The 18683-nt window shown below is 34.2% G+C and overlaps 1 protein-coding gene across 2 annotated transcripts; it reads right to left on the bottom strand.

The window, feature by feature from the left end:
- Positions 1 to 3833: 3833 nt before the first annotated feature.
- LOC147411865 (uncharacterized) lies at positions 3834 to 15175 on the bottom strand. 2 transcript variants are annotated; one of them, XM_086453276.1, is made up of 15 exons: positions 14941 to 15175; positions 14544 to 14765; positions 14430 to 14478; positions 14230 to 14337; positions 12782 to 12866; positions 12294 to 12348; positions 11249 to 11653; positions 9305 to 9364; positions 8495 to 8593; positions 8300 to 8410; positions 7893 to 7964; positions 7673 to 7789; positions 5688 to 5837; positions 4339 to 4439; positions 3834 to 4260 (listed from the first exon to the last, which is right to left on the bottom strand). In XM_086453276.1, exons 1-15 carry the CDS (start codon positions 15001 to 15003, stop codon positions 3930 to 3932), a joined length of 2028 nt encoding a protein of 675 aa, XP_086309402.1. In that variant the 5' UTR covers positions 15004 to 15175; the 3' UTR covers positions 3834 to 3929. The 2 variants fall into 2 exon arrangements, with proteins under 2 accessions (XP_086309402.1, XP_086309405.1); XM_086453279.1 differs by having other exon boundaries at positions 14544 to 14717; positions 14941 to 15171.
- Between the last annotated feature and the right edge of the window lie 3508 nt (positions 15176 to 18683).

The following is an 18683-nucleotide window of genomic DNA, read 5'->3' as shown; positions in this document are numbered from 1 at the left end:
GCTTAGGAATTGTAGATTTGCTCCCCTTGGGATATAAAAACACATTTTTACGGGGAACTGTAATTATATATCTCGAGGAGAGCAGATCTACGATTCCAAACCCGTGTATCAATTGAGTACGCCAATCCAATTATCACGACTCTTTTGTATAAGATGACAAATATGTGTGATAGAAGATGACCCCATAGCATAGCGACTTAAGGGTTGGTACACTCTGACACTATAATAACTCTAAATTAAATAATATGTTTTAAGATTGATGATTTTATGTAAAAAATAATGATTTGTTTTGTACTATTTTTTAAGTTTAAACAACAAAAGGACGGAAGTAATGGTTCCTAACCCCCACAAATCCCATAATTCAGTCTTGGTTCAAGTCCCCTTGAAAGGGAACCACGTGAAGTTCACGTGATGACAACATGAGAATGAGACACTATGTGGGGAATCCCCCACGAGCGGGTGTGGGTGTGGTTCCACACATTCCTACTTACAATACTACAATACGTGTGGTGCCTTATGGATTGAGCCCCCCACTTTTAAACACTTATCCGATTCAGGACCACCATTGCTTCACTGTCCCCCTTCGATTTCAATTTTAATTTTAATTTTGTGAATAGAAAATTTTCCTTACTAACTTAGTAAGATTTTAATCCTTACTAAGGGTCGTTTTGCTCAAATGGATTATCAGAATAGCAATTCAACACCACAATCCTTTTAAGTTTCTTCAAAAAACTCAGATCTAAAAATAAAAAAGAATTTCCTTTGAACTTGATTTAAGATTTTGAAAATGGACGGCTACTAAACTTTAGCATAATTCCCAAACTTAAATTGAAATTCAATGGTGTAAAATAACTTTTTTGGGGTTTTTATTTATTTATTAAGTTCTTAGAATTTTGTTCTCTACAACTTTGTAGATCATGTTTTTGGATGCCTCAAAGTGAGCCTAAGGAACCTTAGTGAGGGTGAAATACTTACTAACTCGGTAAGGCTAGGCGGACCCTTCTGTGAATCAGCATTGACTTATTTTTCAAAAAGATTTTATTACCACACCAATTTTTGCTAACGCCACCTCAATTCATATGTAAATCACCAAAGAATTAGCGCACACCTTGGGGTGGCGTTAGCAAAAGCTAGTGTTGCACTACAAGCTCTCTCATTTTTTGTGTCGGTTTGACTGAGATCGATATTATTTTCTCATATTTCTAGAGATTCACAATTTTAATTATTGAAATTGAGTGGTGATAATCTGACTTACCCATGTGGCATACTCAATCGACACCCTTAACATGACAGGCTCGAAAATCGTAGATCTGCTCACCTCGAGATACAATACCGCATATTGTTATGAGGAACCATAGTTATGTATCTCGAAGGGAGTAGATCTACGATTTCCGAGCCTGTCACGTCAAGGGTGTCAATTGAGTATGCCACGTGGGTAAGTCAGATTATCACAATTCATTGAAATTTTCTAATCTTTTTTTTATTTGTCATTCTTTAGATTTTTATGATGGTAAGAGTATTTGTGATTCCACACATTTATATCTCCAAAACTAAAATCCAGCCCTTTTCTTGATATCAAAGGATTAAACTCATCTTCCCATAATCCCTAAAAATGAATTTTCAATCAAACAGACCCTAATTAGAAATTATTCTACACTTCGATCAAATAAAATCTGAAAAGGAAGAACGTCCACCACCCATTTGAGTCAAAAATTAAACCCACTTTAAAGTTTAAAGGAGTGTTGTTCTGTGGTTGTCTTTGACTTAGAGATTTGTTTGTCGGATTGGGGATTTGGGTCCTACACCTTCAGAGATTGTGACTCTCACTGCTCTCGAAACGATGGTAATCTCAAAGTTCTCAACTCCTATACAATCATGGAGGATTCTTTCAGTCTACTATGTGTTGGGGACATGGACAGGTGTTTGCGTGTGTTCACACGTGGGGAAGTGGTCACCTAAAAAAGGACATTTTTGTCATTTTAGTGGGATTATTAGAAGCTAGTACTTAGTACTCATTTGAACCCCATTTGGATGCAAAATAATCAAACACAAGTCGAACATTTTTGGAAAATTCTAACACCCAATGCTGTTGAACACTTTTTGTCCAACGAAGGGTTGAATAGAAAGATTTCCATAGGATTAACTTGTCTTGAATCGTACAAAACTTGTAATTTTTTTTTAGTAAGGCTAGCCTTACAAACTTTGTAAGATTTCAAATCTTACTAAGGGCCGTTGAGGTCACCTTATGGTATCTAAAAACATGATCCATTGCAACATGGTTGTAGGGCACAAAATTTTAAGAACTTTTCAAAAATATTATTTTTCATTGTTGAATTTTAATTTTAAATTTTGGAGTTCAACAACCATCCATTTTCAAAACTTAGAATCAAGCCCTAAAATATTTATTTTATTGAATTTCTTTGGATCTAAGTTTTTTAATAAAAACTAAAGGGTTGTGGTGTTGGATTGCCAATTCGGTGATCTATTTGAATTTTCAAAGACCCTTGGTAAGATTTGAAATCTTTCTAACTTAGTAATAACAGTGTTCTCCTTCTTTTTTCTCTCATTAACCCTTTGGTGGCAGATGGCAACCATATTTCAAAATTTTGTTGAGTCAATTCAATTGAATTAACTCAACAAATACATCCAAACCAAAGAAAATACGTCCCAATAGGTGATTATGGATATTTTGGGCCTTCCATATTTTTGATTGAAGTTCAGCAAAGATTTTGTAGGAGTTTTTTTTCCGATGCTTCGTATTCAGATGGGATTCGTTGTATAATATTTAGTATGTGAAGGGAAAGTGTGTTTGAAGGCCCTAAAGAGGGTCGAACATTTTTCAAAATAGGGGTTAGAAGATCCGGAATGTGCTGATTTTTTGTGAGGATGATCTCCTCATCATAGGGATCATATTCACAAAAAATCAGCCCATTCCAAAACTTCTAACCCTAGTTTACAAGTTGAAGAATTGTAAATCATCTAATTTTTATTAATCACTTTTGATGAGAAGATCATCCTCACAAAAAATCAGCCCATTTTAAAAATTTATAACCTATACATTTAGAAAAAATGTGTTTGAGACAGCAATGTTTAACTCTCTTTATGGCCTCGATTGCCACCCTTTGTGTAGCATTGTTTTTCTTTGTACTTATATGCTCTTTCTTTGGATATTCATTTATACGGAAGCCTCCTCAGCCTCCTTTTCCTTTTCATTAATAACAATATCTTTCGCAATTACTAAAAAAAAAAATTGAAGTGACTTGACCCTATAACTCGTTAGGTTAATTCAGAAATTATTGAGTTAACCCATCCACAAATAGCTTGAAAATGAAAAATTTGTTGAGTCAATTCGATTGAATTTTTTAAGTGACTCGACCACAAAACTCGTAAAGTTAATATAGAAATTATTGAGTCAACCCATCCACAAATTGCTTGAAATGCACCAGTCGTGAGTCTCAGTTTTTTAAAACCATTTGTGACAGCATCATTGGACAGTGGATGTGCCCTTTTCCAGGGGCCAGGGCTAACTTGAGCAATTTGGAGAGACTGTTAGCTTTAACTCATCAGGGGTGGTGCTGTGGCATGGAAAAACTACTAGGTCTTTGACTTCACATTAGCCCAATAAAAATATCTCAGGACAAGAAGTTTTGGCTACAGGATGAGAGATGTGAGGGACTAAGATATGTGTCCTTGTCCAAGAAAAGTGGAGCAACATTTGAGGTTAGCGCACTTGAAATGGGGATAGTGTTATCCCTTATTCCCCTGCAATTCAGAAAGTTGGAAAGATCTTTAAACAAACAATGTAATAAGTGGGGATGGGATTGTATTGTAGGTCCAAAAAAATAAATAAATAAATAAATCCCAATAGTTTAACAAATCTGTGGATGTGGATGTTGTTTTTTCCTTGGAATAGAAACTTGTTTGCTTTATTATGTATCAACATCATCATCTTGCTGAGAGTACAAGTAGGCAGACTCAATAGGCAAGGAAGGTGGAGTTCCAGGTGGGATGCAAGCTGCACCATTCTCACCTGCACAGATGCATAGAGCCTCGGCATCTCTGAGGGTTGCATCAAGATTGATATGGCCACTCAGCTCGTTGATGAACTTGAGGAGTGTATCAAAGTCCATCTGCTCGCCCATGATTTTCTTGCGGTGCCTCTTCAGGATTGCTACACACACGTACAAGTGCAGATGCTCAGACAAATAATGAGTCCACAATACCTCCCATAAACGCATTGTCTTCTCGTATTCAAATTCCCTGACAAACATTTAAAACATTTCAAAGGTTATAATTTACAAAATCCAGATTCATCCAACCATTAATGGTCTGTCTCACCTTTTAAATTGTATAAGAACCCAGCGGAAACAAAAGAAGTAATTCAAGCAGTCATTCTGCTTGAAATAATTGTGCAATGGGCTGTCGAGCAACTCCACCAGCTGCCCAAATCATGAAAGGCAATTTCATTAAATTAAAGCTAAAATGAGGCTCAAGAAAAACATGTACTTGTCAAGCAACAGAATTAGAAGGATCCAACTTGCATTCATGCACATAGAAAAACTCTTAACCAGTAAAACAAAATTTTGTCGAGAAGCTAAGCATTGCTTCCAATCATAGTATTAAATTTCAACATATTTTCACAAAATATAACCAAAGATTTCCATTTCCACAAGGTTCAAAACAAAATTTAATTGACAATTTTTTTATACATATTTCTATCAAAATCACTATTCATTTTTTGCGAAATACTTTGGGGCGGCATCCCCCTGTTCTTTTCCTTAAGAACCTTGACCTACTTATTAAGAAAATAGGAACTCCTAGTGACTTAAAAACTCCCAAATTCTAGGAACTTGCCAATCAAGTAACTACTCTTGAAAATAGAACCCTCTAATGGGCTGAACTTTGGGCCATTTTGGACTGTTGTACTAGGCTTTAAAAAGTCTTGAAGTAGCTAGCGACCATGGGCTTAAATAAAAACCAGATTTTGCAAAATTCAACGGCCCTGATTAGTGGGCCCAATAAGGTCTGGATTTTGGTCTCCATCTTTTTGTGTGCAGCTCCAGCATCAAAATGGTTCCTGCCTACGTCATTGTGATCCCAATGGGAAGGGGAAAAAACGATCATCTTCTCTCAATTGAGAAAGTTCAATAATAAAAAGTTTAAAACCATTAGTTTTCTAAATTACCTAAGAAAGCAATAAAGCAATATACACATGGAAGACATAACTTACTAAGAGAATATTTATTGGTAATAACATGTCATAAATGAGTCCAGGTCTAGTGGGTGCTATTTCGGATTGGACCAGACACTATTACATATTTAATGAGTCTGGTTTAGTTAAGAGACACAGATTCATTTAATAAATAAATGATATTTCGACTCAGAACCATCCTATTTAATGAGCCCAGAACAGTAATAATCAGGTTGGGTCTGGGTACCCCATCAGATCTAAACATGCCATTAGCATCCGAGCTCATGGCAGTTGATAGGTTAATAATTTAATATTTTACAATTGTCTAACTCTACAACCTATTAAGTTATTAAAATGAATATATACTACAGACAGCCCCACGGTTATAGAATATGTGGTGAATGAATGTATGCATGCATAGGCGTATATAGGTAGATATGCAGAAGACTAATAAAAATAATTAAAAATAAAACAGTATCTATGGAGAAGAACATACCTTCAATAATGCAAAAAGTTGGGAATGCATGCCATTTTGGTCACGATTAAAATTGGGGCCAAGGCGTTCCATCAGTGCAACGAAACACCAAAATGATTCTGACTCATCCTTCATAACAAATAATATAGGGGACAACAGATCACTCATACCCTGCAAAGAATAAGAAGAGAAGTGTTTCATGATTAGCAACATAAAGACCATATCATTACCATCTGTGTGAATATACGAGAAAAAAAGTGACTTAACAGCAGAATGTGTACTGGATACACAAACTGATACATCAAATAAGTGAAATACTGATATTTTCCTGACTTATCATCTACACAAGGGAGATAGAATATGGAATCTGAAAAAAAAAAATTTATGCAATGAACAGAGAAATGAAAAATAATGGAGAAATTCCATAGTAGGTTAATAATCAGATCCTTTGAAGGATAAAAGAGGAATTTAATAGTGGAAGATGGAACAAGGAAGGACTTGTCCCAAGTTCCATCATTGAAGCCATATCCCAAAGGTTTGGAGTTGGCTGGATGAATCATGTTCCCTCATTCCATTTTGTTCAGAGCCACATCTTCTATCAACTTTCACTACCTCAATCCAGAAGTGTGTTCATTCTGTACATAGGTTCATAGGTAGATCAACATAACATGGAAGCTTCATTACATTAAGTGGAGCAATAAGATAAAAAAGCTAGATATAAAGTACAGATATCCAACGTATAGATTAAGAAAGACATCAGTTGCAAGAGGAATACAGAAAATATTTCCATTAAATTTGACCGCAGCGATCTAAAGTCCTGCATTCTCCCAGTGATTAACAATATAAGGGGCAACACTTCAAGACTTCAAGATTTAACCGGATAACCCTAGAAGAATACACTCTTCATGGACGAGAAAAAAAGAGATGGAGAACTTCACTTCAACCCAACCAAGAAAAAGGGTAAAAGAGCTCAATTCACTCTAAAGAAACCCAGTCTCCAATTATCACTCTAATAGAGAAATAAGGTGGAAAATTCTAATGCATTGAAAATTATTGACTCGTGAATAACCCACGACAATGAGAAGAATTGTCCTCATAATGATAATCCTATTCAAGAACCCAAATCCATCAGGAAAATAAAAAGAAAAACTGTCAGGCAATTCAAGATCTCGCCTGTAACAGAACCAAGCTTTCTGATTTTTTCAAGATAAAAGGGTTTAATAAATCGACTGTAGTGGCTTCAAAAATTTCAGGAAAAAAAATACTAGAATTCTTAGGAAAACACACACTATCAAAATACATTCAATTTTCAACTCAATCAGGAGATTTTGTCCATAAAATTTCACATCAGCCATGCAGCTCCTTAAGTCATCAACACTGTGATGGCACCAAGACACTCTCTTCAGCACTCCTGAAAGTGGTTGTGCTCTGATACTAAGTAGAGATTGACAAGAATGAGAAGAGAATGGAAGGAGAGGATTGGTAAAAGAGAAATGGAAGAAGTGGAGGAAAAAGAAACAGAAAAGTTAGGGTCAGGTTGTGGTATATCATCAATTTCTTCATTACTTCCTTACTAGATATATAATATTTATTAAAAAAATTATATACCTAACTCTAATACATAGTATATCTTTCCATTAATACATGTGGCATGTAAACCTTTTCCCTAAAAGCAAGCAACAAAGATACCAAATATTTCAAAAACAATCAAACAGTTTCCGAGACAAGGTTGACACCACAGAATTCTAGAAGACAAGCTTTCCCCTCAATGCATTTACCATTAAGAAATAAATAGCAAGCACATATCTAGATGCTTTGGATGCCCCAGCATGTTGACTTCGTTAGTAAGATGAAGAAAAAAAAACAAAATATAGCTAATAAAATGTCACAGCCCGAAACATTAATTTGCTTTACACAAACAGCAGTTAGCAAACACTATGAGAAGAAAATCATTAAGTGAAATTCATGAGATACTAATAAAACCATTGCCAGTGATGAGTAATTACCTGACAGTAGCCAAGATCAAAGTTGTAGAATGAGTAAGTCAGCAGTATATTATGTAAAAGTGTCAGATTTGGATTGTCATCTTCGTCATAGAAAGAGATGGATCTGTCGGTTCTTACCTTGGAAAAATTATACGAAAACACAATTAAACACAGATTTATTTCACTTAATCATATGGAAGTAGTTTCAGAGCATGAACAAGATAGTTAATTTTGCTCGTACCACATCTTTCTCAATAAGGACCTTCCTCTCCCTGAACTTTGTAAATCTATTTGCCTGTGCTGGCAAAATACTCTGCAGAAGGAAGTATGAACATATGTGTTAATCCCTGGAAGAGAAACAAAATTCAAAAGTTTGATCAGGAGGAAAAACTTTTCTTTATATGATCGAATTAATCAAGAACCAAGGATTTCCACTCAAATGCTAATACATATATAAAGCACATATAGAAAGAAAAAATTGGAACACACCTTCAAGCTCACATAAAAAAAAAAATACACATGGACATATGGAAGGATATTCCCATTGATGTCAGGCAAACTCTAAATGACAAGATTGATGTTCTAAATTGAAAAATCCAAGAGAACGCTTACTATAATACAAAAAGTACTTCAGGAGTAGTAGCAAACCTGCCACTGGCTCTTTATAGTTTCATATTCTAATTTTTTAATTGAAGAAAGATATTCCCTTTCGGCATATGTTGAATCATATTCATGGTACCCTAACAAAAATTTCCAGACCTGCAACCATTATAAAGATTTGAGTTCCACACAACTGCCAAAATCTCTAAACATTCAGTTTGTTATATACTAGAAGATACAAACCTCTTTCCGCAATTCAGGTTCCACTCCCCCATAAAATATTCTCTTCCTAAGAGCCTTTGAATCCATGGTTCGTCCTTCAACATCCAGGAAAGTGGCCCACTGTAGAGATAGAAACGACTTGACATATGCAAGCACTAAAATGGGACATGAAAGTAACTCTTGTAATCCACATGCATGTGAGTTTTTATCATAGTAGACAGCAGTAAAATACTTTGTACAGAGAACGTACAAGTTTCGCAACTATGTCTATATGACAAATTTTAAATCATCAAATATAAATCGCCCATACATTCCATGGGTGTTAAGCTATAGTAGTTAGCTAGTCCAGAATGTTCCGGTAAAAGCAACTCTCGAAAGGTAACCGTCATAATCTTTTATGTTCCCTAGCCATTTAGTAGGACCCAAAAATAAATAATTTTTTATCTCAACACTTGGTTGGAATTTGCACAGATTTTCTCATGCACTTAAAATGATGGTCCCAAAAAATACCATCTTTTAAGGCACAATTACTAACGCGTGAATTATACAAATTATTCATAAGAAGATATTTAATTTTGAAAACAAAGTCAATGATTCAGACTAAATTCATGAATCTTTTTGCCTGGTCGAATAATTCATAAACAAAAATCCTGGGTAAATCAAAGAACAATATTGTCTACAGAAAAAAAAAAAAAAAAAGTCTAATATAAAGAAATCCTTTATAATTAAAAACTACAAAATCGCTAATCTTTTAAGTTTTGTTTTTATCAATTTTATCCAAATCATTTAATGATGAACATGAATTGTACTTGAACTTTGACAAAACCATACCTCTTCAGATCCTAAGGGAGGTTGCCGGGCCTTTCCCCATACAAGCGATAATTTATCAAACTGCCAAAAGGGAATATCATTGCTTTGAGATGAAAGTATGTACATAACACTTCACTGTATTTAAAAGCAGAAAGAAGCAAAAAAGCATATGAAATCCTAAAAAAGCCTGTTAAAAAAAATTATAGATCTTAAAAATCTTGTAAAAGAAACAAATAAGAATCCACTGCATGGAGCTGAATGATGGGAAATAATGAAACAACATGTTCCAAATAGCAAAGATGAAGATGTTAAGATGAGGGGGAAAAGTAGGAAAGAACATGTACAGTGTATTCACCACAATCTAAGATTCTAAATCAGCACACATTCAACAAACCATCACAAATAGGTATACAATGATAATTTAAGTAGGCAAACTTGGACTTTTCTATGAGTTACCCAAGAAATTTTTGCAGCTATGACCAAACTTAAAACACAACAACATCCCACACAAAGTAAAATGTTTCAGACATATGGCAAGAAAAATCCACTTACGAGTTGATCATGAAACCAAACACATCACAAGTGAAAAATATGACCAACAATCAGTTAATTATGAAAGTATCAATACTTTGATTTATGTAAGGCAATATTTTTATCTCATATTTCTGTAAGTGAACAGCTATCTGCTTTAACATTTACTAGGTGCAAAACTTCTTTCCCCATGCTGAAGATCATTCCAGAGAAAATTTGCTGCACCCTATTGTACTTTAGCAATGCTTCTTGGGTATGAAATCAAATGCATGAGAAATAAGATTACGTGTGCACAGTAAGAATTTGGGCTACAGGTAGTAAATTAAAATTCCCTTTCTGAATGGATTTTTTCTTGCTTTAGGTTGGGGTAAATTAAAATTCCCATGCATGCCAAGTCAACTAGAAGGCAAGTTGTGCTATTCCATCAATTTGTCACAAAATTTTGAGCAACTTTTCAGAAAAAAGTAAAACGTAAAGAACACAATTAAGATATAATTGATTGCACTGAGTGCCAAAATATGTCATATCAAGGTCCAGTTAGTCATTTCCTTGTTGTACAAAATCATCTACATAGAGTGTTGTTCTCACTAAGGGAGCACAACGAAATGGTACCGGAGCAGAATTCATGGTTCATGGTCTGCCATATGGTTGGGAGAGTGATCTGCATTACTCAAATATGCAGTCCCATTTTCAAATATATGCTAATAAGGTTTGTGTCTTTTTCTTTTTTAGTTGATAGGTTTTATGTTGTTTTTTAACAGAGGAAAAAAAAATCAAGATGTTTCAGGACTACAGCGGTTCTTTGTGACCATGAAAGCATAAAGCTTTCTTTGTTTTAATATTTGAATTCTGGACACTAAGGTTGACAAGGCACAAGAACGAGGGACCCCATACTTGGAGAGCTCAACTAGAGCCATTGGGAATAAAACCCTTTCCAAAGGGCTTCTTCGATAATAAAATAGCTATGGGATTTTGTGGTACTTTAAGAAAAGGGGTGTACTTTTTTATACAAAATGGGGTCTGTAAAGTTTTTTCTTTTCTTTTTTTCTTTTTCCTTTTAGATACTTATATTTATCATTAGCAAACTCAAGATGAAACACCATAGGACCTCAAATTATAATAAGACAATCTGACACAAAACCAGCTACCGGCAGGCTACGATAGTGTTGATGCAATAAGACATGCAAGCAACGAAGAAAAAAATAAATCTTAGATTCACAACCTTAACATCACAAACCAAAATTTTCAAAAGAAATGAAGCTTTGAAATACTTAAGCACATTTTCAATCATAAAATTAAAGCCATATTATATAACATTTGAAAGCAAGAAATATTTTATTATAGCTGAAAACTTCATTGCATGCACTAAGAATTTAGCATTGTAGATAACAGCAATTATCATTTCAGGAAAGTATGAAAGGGATCAAATGTTACCTCCAAAGGATCAGAGATCACGGGAATTTCATCAAGAGCTTTTTGTATGCCATTGGAACCTCTAACAGGAGTACTGATTGGATGAGACTGAATTTGGTTCTTTCTCTCATTAGCATTGAAACCATCATTCTGATTTTCACGAAAGAGCTGAGAAGTTGTTTCCCGAGCAAACTTAGTCACAAGTGAAAATTTCTCCAATACTTGGATTGAGAGATCATGAACAGGATCATGAACTTTTTGCTTATGTCTCTCACCGTGCTGAGAAGTATTGAAGCTTCCATCACAAGAGTCCCCATCGATCCTCTCCACATTTTCATTTGAAGGAACTGAACTCACCGAAATGGATGTAGACGGGCCATTTGCAACAGAAACAACCCTAGGCAGCTCCAAAGAAGACAAGCTTCTCTGCAGTAAACCTTTGCATTAAAAAAAAAAAAAGGACAGAAACTATTCACCAGTGATCCAAGGAATAACATGAGAATGTTGGTTTCCTTGTTTATCACTCCACCAGTTAATAGAAACAGTGACAAATATCTTAAGTTTTTTAAAGAAAAAATGGGCGTTCATCGGAATACTTTTTACATTGGAGAAACCTTCCATAACACTTGGTCGATTTTAATATAAACGGAGGGGCCCTTCACAGCCCTGGCTTACCAATCAAAAAAAAAAAAGCTTCCGTAACACAACTGTATTTTTGCATTTCTCAGTGATGCGTGGTCTCTTTTTTGTATATATATATATATTTGTATATTTATTTAACTAATAATGTAAATATTTATATATATATAGATTTGATAAAGGAACCATGCAAAAAATATGAAGAATCTTATGTAATCTGAGTAAGAAATCACTTTAAAAAGTAATGTCTTAGGGATGGATGCAAAACCTAGGGAAAAACAGATACATCTGTTGCAGATAAAAAGACCATTTAAGTATTATTTTTATTTTTTCAGAAAGTAAATATTTTCATTCAAGTATTAAATTGATTCACAAGGATAAGCCGATAATGAACAAAACCAACAGTTAAATCTGTATAAATGCACACCTGGAGAGGATCTTTAAAATCATTTACCAGAAATACATTGGCATCATCTGCAGACCTGGAAATATTACTATCGGTGATAAGAAATGAGTAAAGCTGATTTTGTAGATACAATGAATATCCGTCCTAACAAATGCATGCATCATGATCTCCATATGGATGCAATTGCTTTAGGGTTAAACACTTTAAAATAATTATCTTTCCATTGTTCACATTATAGATCCACTAACAAATGCATGCACCACAAGCTCCACAAGGATGCAATTACTAGTGTTATAAACACTTTAAAATAATTATCTTTCCATTATTCACATTATATATCCTCCTTGATTCCAATAATTGGCGTCAAAAGGAAAATGACAGGTTTTATATTAGTAACACTATATTATAAACTCTCATCATCAATAATATGTTCATGCCTACCAGTTATGCATTGGATCATAACCAAAAAAAAAAAATGAACTGAATGGTCACGGCAAAGAGAAACTAACCTTACGAGAAAAATATGTTGTTTTAAAGTAGCAAGAAACTCACGAACACCTCCATTGTAGAAGTACAAAGGAGGAAATGCAAGTCCTGCACAAGACTTCCCAGTTACACAAAGAAAAATATGTTCACATTCAAATGTAGTATATAATGTCAGAGTACATGAAAGAATGAACAATTAGCCGAGACGTAAATCAACCAAATAAAGCCCCATAGAAGTTGGGAGCATCAGGAAAGTGTTAAATAAAGTAAATTTAAATGCATAAGTGAAGATATGCCCATTCTAAGGATGAAAATTTTCTGATATCATGAATACATAAATTATCAAAATGCAAAATGACCAGATCAACACTATAATAAAAAAATTTAAGACAAATCATATCACACTTCAATTTTTTATAAGGAAATTTTGGTGTTTAATAAAATAGATATCTACACACAATAAGAAAATGCAGACTGATAAAGCAATAAGGTTTGGATACTGTAAATTGTGCCAAATATATCACCACATGGATTGCATCTATGGTGACATGTGGCATTGAAACTCCATGTGAACATTATCAAACACAGAGCAGAAGCCAGAATGCTCCACACCAGACAAGCTTGTGCCGCTATATCTGGCCCAAAATGTCATTGATATTTTGTTAAGAGGGAAAAATAGGAGTGAAAGGATTGGAGGCCACGAGAAAGAGAGAGCCCTAGCTAGCACCTCCCAACAAAATACCTTCGTGGTGAGTAACAACTAACCATTCTATTGGACATCAACTTTACAATTCGTGAAACAAATAATTCATGAAAATATAGGAAATAAACACAATTGTGACAATATAGTAGCCCTAATTGGTGATAAACTAATAGAAATCCAATTAAGATGGTCAGGTCAGGTGCAATGAAAGCCGAATACTGCCCCAACTAGAAGGAACACCCAAATTGGAGGTTCTAAAAGGTGAAACAAAACCCCCAAAAAAATGTAGTGAATACAAATATGAATATACTTCTAATAACAGGAAACATAGCTCTAGAACAAAAAAAAATTGAATGGAGGAAGAAGGTTTATTCAATAGACCCCAATTTTTGGAAAAAAGACTTTGATGATGATGGACATCAGTTTCACTTGTTTCAAGGTTTTGGATGTTGTTGAATAATTCAAAATCAAGATTGAATGACTAAACCCTAGAAAAATTAAACGTCCTTAAGAAATCATAGCATGACTCTATATTTGGAACATCTTTACATTTGAGCATGTTCACATATTTCCACTATCTTTCTTATGATTAATTATACGTGAAGCCAAATATTGAAGTTTTTGCTAGGTAATGTGTACATATGTATGTAAAATTATTTTGGCGATTTTTTTTTCTTAACTTGTTGGTTTTGTTTTCTTGAGTTCTTTGTATCATTCATATCACAATGAAAATTTTGTATTAACAAAAAATAAAAGCGTTCGACTTACCAGATGACAAAACAACAATTATGTATTGCCAGCTGAGTGTCGGTGTTTGTCGACGAATGGATCGTACATCAGTGAAAGGCACAGCCTTTATAGTATATAGATTCCTATCTGTATGACACATCACACAATAGGAATTAACACCACAAACAACATCTAGCACACATTGAACTCTAAGGTTCTTATTAAATTTAAAACTTTACCTTTCTCAGGTAGTCTCTCATTTGAGGTTACTTTATAAGGAATCCACGACTGCAAGAACATAAGAAATTAGAAAACAATCCCCAATTCTTACCCAAAACACATAAACAATTTACCATGAACAAAGAAGTCCCTTGTTTTATTAGCCGTAACCGTCCGCTTATCCTTTCGGATGCGTATTGCGTTGGATGAATTGCTACATTATCTTTTATAAAAACCACTTCAGATCCATCTGGAACGTTCGATGTGCTGCTTTTTCCACTATCGCTCCGCATAATGCTTATCGATCCCTTTCGAAATTGAGGAAACAAATACTTTAATTGAGACGCTCGGATTCCCTCTCTTAGCAATCGTTAATTAATTAATTAATAAATAGTAGATTGAGATGAAGCGCAATTCGAGAGATTACAAACAAAGATTTGTTTCTTTTTCGAATGTTGGAAAGATTCAAACGCAATTGAAACTCGAAATCAAGAATTCGAGATTGTAAAGATGGTGGACAAGATTGCTTACCAGCTGCTGTGATGCAGCGTAATCGGCATCGTCAGCCAAATCATGGAGTTCTGTTTCGAGCATCAGTGATGATTTTCTTCTACGCGTGTAAGGTGGAGATCGATCAAAGATTAGGCTTTCGACAGAGCTCTGGTTTTCAGAGAGAGAGAGAGAATCAGGAGAATTGAATGTGTATTGCGACGGCAGTTAGCTGTGCGAGGTGTTAAGGGAGGGTATTTGGTTACAGCGGTTAAAGCATACCGAATCGACTTTACCGCCTTAAATTATTGGAAGGGTTATAGTCTATATGGAATAGGTTTAAAGATGCAACCAAACACGCCCACTGGTGGTGAATTTGTAGGAAGGAAAATGCTGAAGTAACATTCAAATTGACATTGTTTCAGACATTGCCGCAGTGGATGTGTACAGAATCATAAATGTTTTTCATCGAGATACGATTAAGAAGCATCTATTGTTATATGCACACCCATGTGTGAAACGATGTTAATTTCAATGTCATTCCAGCACGACTCATTTTCTCTCTGCCTAATCAATCACTTTTAATCTTTTGGGGATGTGATGGTACCACATGGAGCACAAATAGATGAATAAGATGTGATTTTATAACAAAATATATGATGAGATTTGAGATCTCAATAGAGGAGGAGGAGGGGAAGAAGAAGAAGAATTAAGAAGTTCTGTCATATTTTTTCACAACTTTCTTGAACTTTTATTCTATTAAACTCGTATTAGCTTCGTCTTAGAAGCTCAAGAAAGTTCTGGGAAGACATGGCTAAGTTAAGGCTATTTGGATCGTCTGATCTACCTCTACAATCACATAATTGACGTATCGGAGTGTGTTGGATGAAGGGTTTGTTTGATTATATGAGGAAGAAAACCCAAAATTGTTTGAGAAATTTAAATGTTTTCATAAAATGTATAAGGCAACACCTTGCAAGCATGCACTACTTCTATTATTTATTATTTTCTGAATATGCCTTCAAATTGATGAAAACGGAGCTATGGGCAGAGAGAAGATTCCCTACTTTTTAAATTTTTTAATCTTCAATATTTAAAGTCCTTTTTGTTTCTTTTCTGTATTTTAATCCCCTATAATTTCAATGAAAAGGTTAAACTGTCGGTTGCACTTTCAGTTTGACTCCCGTATGCCAAGAACTGACCAAGAATTAGACTATTAAAAATCGGAACAAAACGAACCGGAGGTCCCATCGGCTTTTATGCTAGGGCTAGCAATGACCAGAAATATACCCAATGTTTGAATCAGTCCGATCCGGAAAAAAAAAATCGAATTCATATTGAAATCTTAGATCCAAAATGATTTTGAATGGGATTTGAATGTATCTCAATCTGTTTTTAAAAAAACGATTCGAATATATTTTTAATAATTTCTTTTATTATTTTTAATTTCATATAAATACATATAGATAAAATATTTTAATCTTTTTTTTGTTTCTCTCTATATTCATAATTGGAAAGTAGATTTTTTTGAAATTTTTTAAACATTGATAATTTAAAAATAAGGCATGTGTTCAGATTGATTTCGAATTAAAGATGAAATAAAACGAATTGGATTCAGTTCACATATTCATTAATCCGATCGGATCTGTATTAGGGTCACACAAGTCTAAAGCCCCATTCAAGATATAGAGTCCAGAGACCCTCTCAATCCTAGCATCCCCTTCCCTCAAAAGCATACCCCAATTGGTTAAGAAGTTAATCACAAAAAAAAGAACGCACTCCTACCGCCAATTGTTGTTTGAATGGGATGCTATCGAATGGACACATTTGTTATAGTTATTTTTAGTCGTGATAAAATGATGTGTCATCGTGTACGTGGTTGACGTGGTAAGTGCACAGAACCATAGATTTTTTTCATCGGGATACACAAAGAACAAGATCTATGCTTCTATACACTTGTCACATCAACCGTGCATGTGTCAGCCCATCATTTTGTCATTAGTCATTTAGTTTTAGGGAAAACTATTTACTAGACACACGGCAAGGAAGTCTTTCTAAAGGACCTGAGTTTTGGGGAGGTAACTTAATGACTCAGTTATTTATAATATTTCTTCTTTCTATGGTCCCTAGCTCTAATAAAATGGGAAACTTAAATATACAACGTCAATAAATCAAATTGTTGATCTCTATGATTCACATTTACATTTCGAGTACCATCCTCAAATCTACTAAGCTATTGGGTCAAAACTTGACAATTTGAATGTTGATCTTGATGATTCCTGTTTAATAGTTGAATATTTTTTATCTTGATAATTGTAAAATGTGAAAATTAGCAATTTGAATAAATGTCGATCTCAATGATTTTAATTTCTATCTCGACTAGTTAAATAATAGAACTCACCTATTAAAATGAGGTAAAGACCATTTAATTTTTTTACCAAATGTACCATCAAACTTACAGTGGAAAAATTAGACAAGATTTAGATTAAAAAACCCTTCCCATAGGTCTATTAAATAATTTATTATTAAAAATAAGAAGTTGGATGAGTTTTTGAGAACATGTGGGGCAATCAGTGTCATTAAATTCAAAGGGGACATGCATATGAAATATTAATAGAATCCTGATAATATGACTCACCAGGTGGCATACTCGACTCTCTTACATGGACAAGCTTGAGAATCGTAGATCTGTATGTCTTGGGATACACAACTCCCTTGAGATACACTTTTCATTGGGAAGTGCAATAATATATCCCGAGACATATATCTACGATTCTTAAACTTGTCACGTCAGAAAATCAATTGAGTATTCCACTTGACGAGTCATATTATCACGACTCATATTAATATCCTATCAAGTATGAACATGATCAAGTCTTAGAAGAAGCAAAAGGTGTCTTAAAAACCTAAAAATTATATAGAAAGATAATACCTGTCATATTTATTTCCTTTATTATTCTTGTCCTACAAACCTTATCTTGGTGTCGGCAAATCCCTTTTTTTCATAAAAATTTTCATATACCCCTTCTCCTTTTGTTAATTATTTGGCATACCCTTTTACTTGCAAAATTAGTCATTTTCAAGCTATTTAACATCTGTGGTAAATCATTTATAATCTATATAACCTCATTTTTAATAACGCGTTCATTTCACATAAAAAAAATATATATAAAAGATTTTAACTAAAAACTAAAGAAGGGGGAGGGGTATTTAGATTATGTTATTTAATCACTAAAGAAGGTTGAGGGGCATGTTGTCGGTTTGAAAACATTGGAGGGAAATCTCTAATATTCATAAAAGTGGATGTCTATGTCTATTTTTTTATTTTTTTTTTATTTTTTTTTATTTTTACTATTAATAAAGTCAAGACAATCTTCCAGAAGATGCAATGATAGGAGCTGTATTGTAGGCGACACAAACTTTTTGAATTTTGTACTACTCGTGATCACATCAGTATCAGTGTGCACTCCCATGGTTCATCATTGTGGATTGATGCACTAAAGTCAATTCAATGGATATTTTTATATACAAAGGTTATATCTTCTCGATCATTCATGCTTTTCGTACTTGAATTTCATCTCATTTCCGCATCAAGCGAGATCAAGTTGACTTGAATCAGGCAATTCCTTCCAAGCAAGAGAAAATCAATGATAAAAGCTCAATAATAATTCTTATGCGGTCTTGAAGGATAGTATTATTTTTTTTTTTGCCTAATCGATTATCCAGATCAGTTTGCGCGCACCACGACTAATCTCGGGGAGGACTACCACAGCAACCCACCGCCA

The sequence above is a fragment of the Akebia trifoliata genome, chromosome 1, assembly GCF_017979445.1.
Source record: "Akebia trifoliata isolate Shusen 1 chromosome 1, ASM1797944v1, whole genome shotgun sequence".
NCBI classification, from domain to species: Eukaryota; Viridiplantae; Streptophyta; class Magnoliopsida; order Ranunculales; family Lardizabalaceae; genus Akebia; species Akebia trifoliata.
The sequence above is the reverse complement of the archived record's forward strand: the minus strand, read 5'-3'. Positions and strand labels throughout refer to the sequence as shown.

Excerpts from the sequence above, each read along its gene's own strand:
- LOC147411865 (XM_086453276.1), bottom strand. The coding sequence starts at position 15,003 with ATGCTCGAAACAGAACTCCATGATTTGGCTGACGATGCCGATTACGCT. Across the intron at positions 12,867-14,229 it reads AATTGTTGTTTTGTCATCTG|GACTTGCATTTCCTCCTTTG; the intron begins GTAAGTCGAACG and ends AGTCTTGTGCAG. Across the intron at positions 4,261-4,338 it reads GTTCTTATACAATTTAAAAG|GGAATTTGAATACGAGAAGA; the intron begins GTGAGACAGACC and ends AATGTTTGTCAG.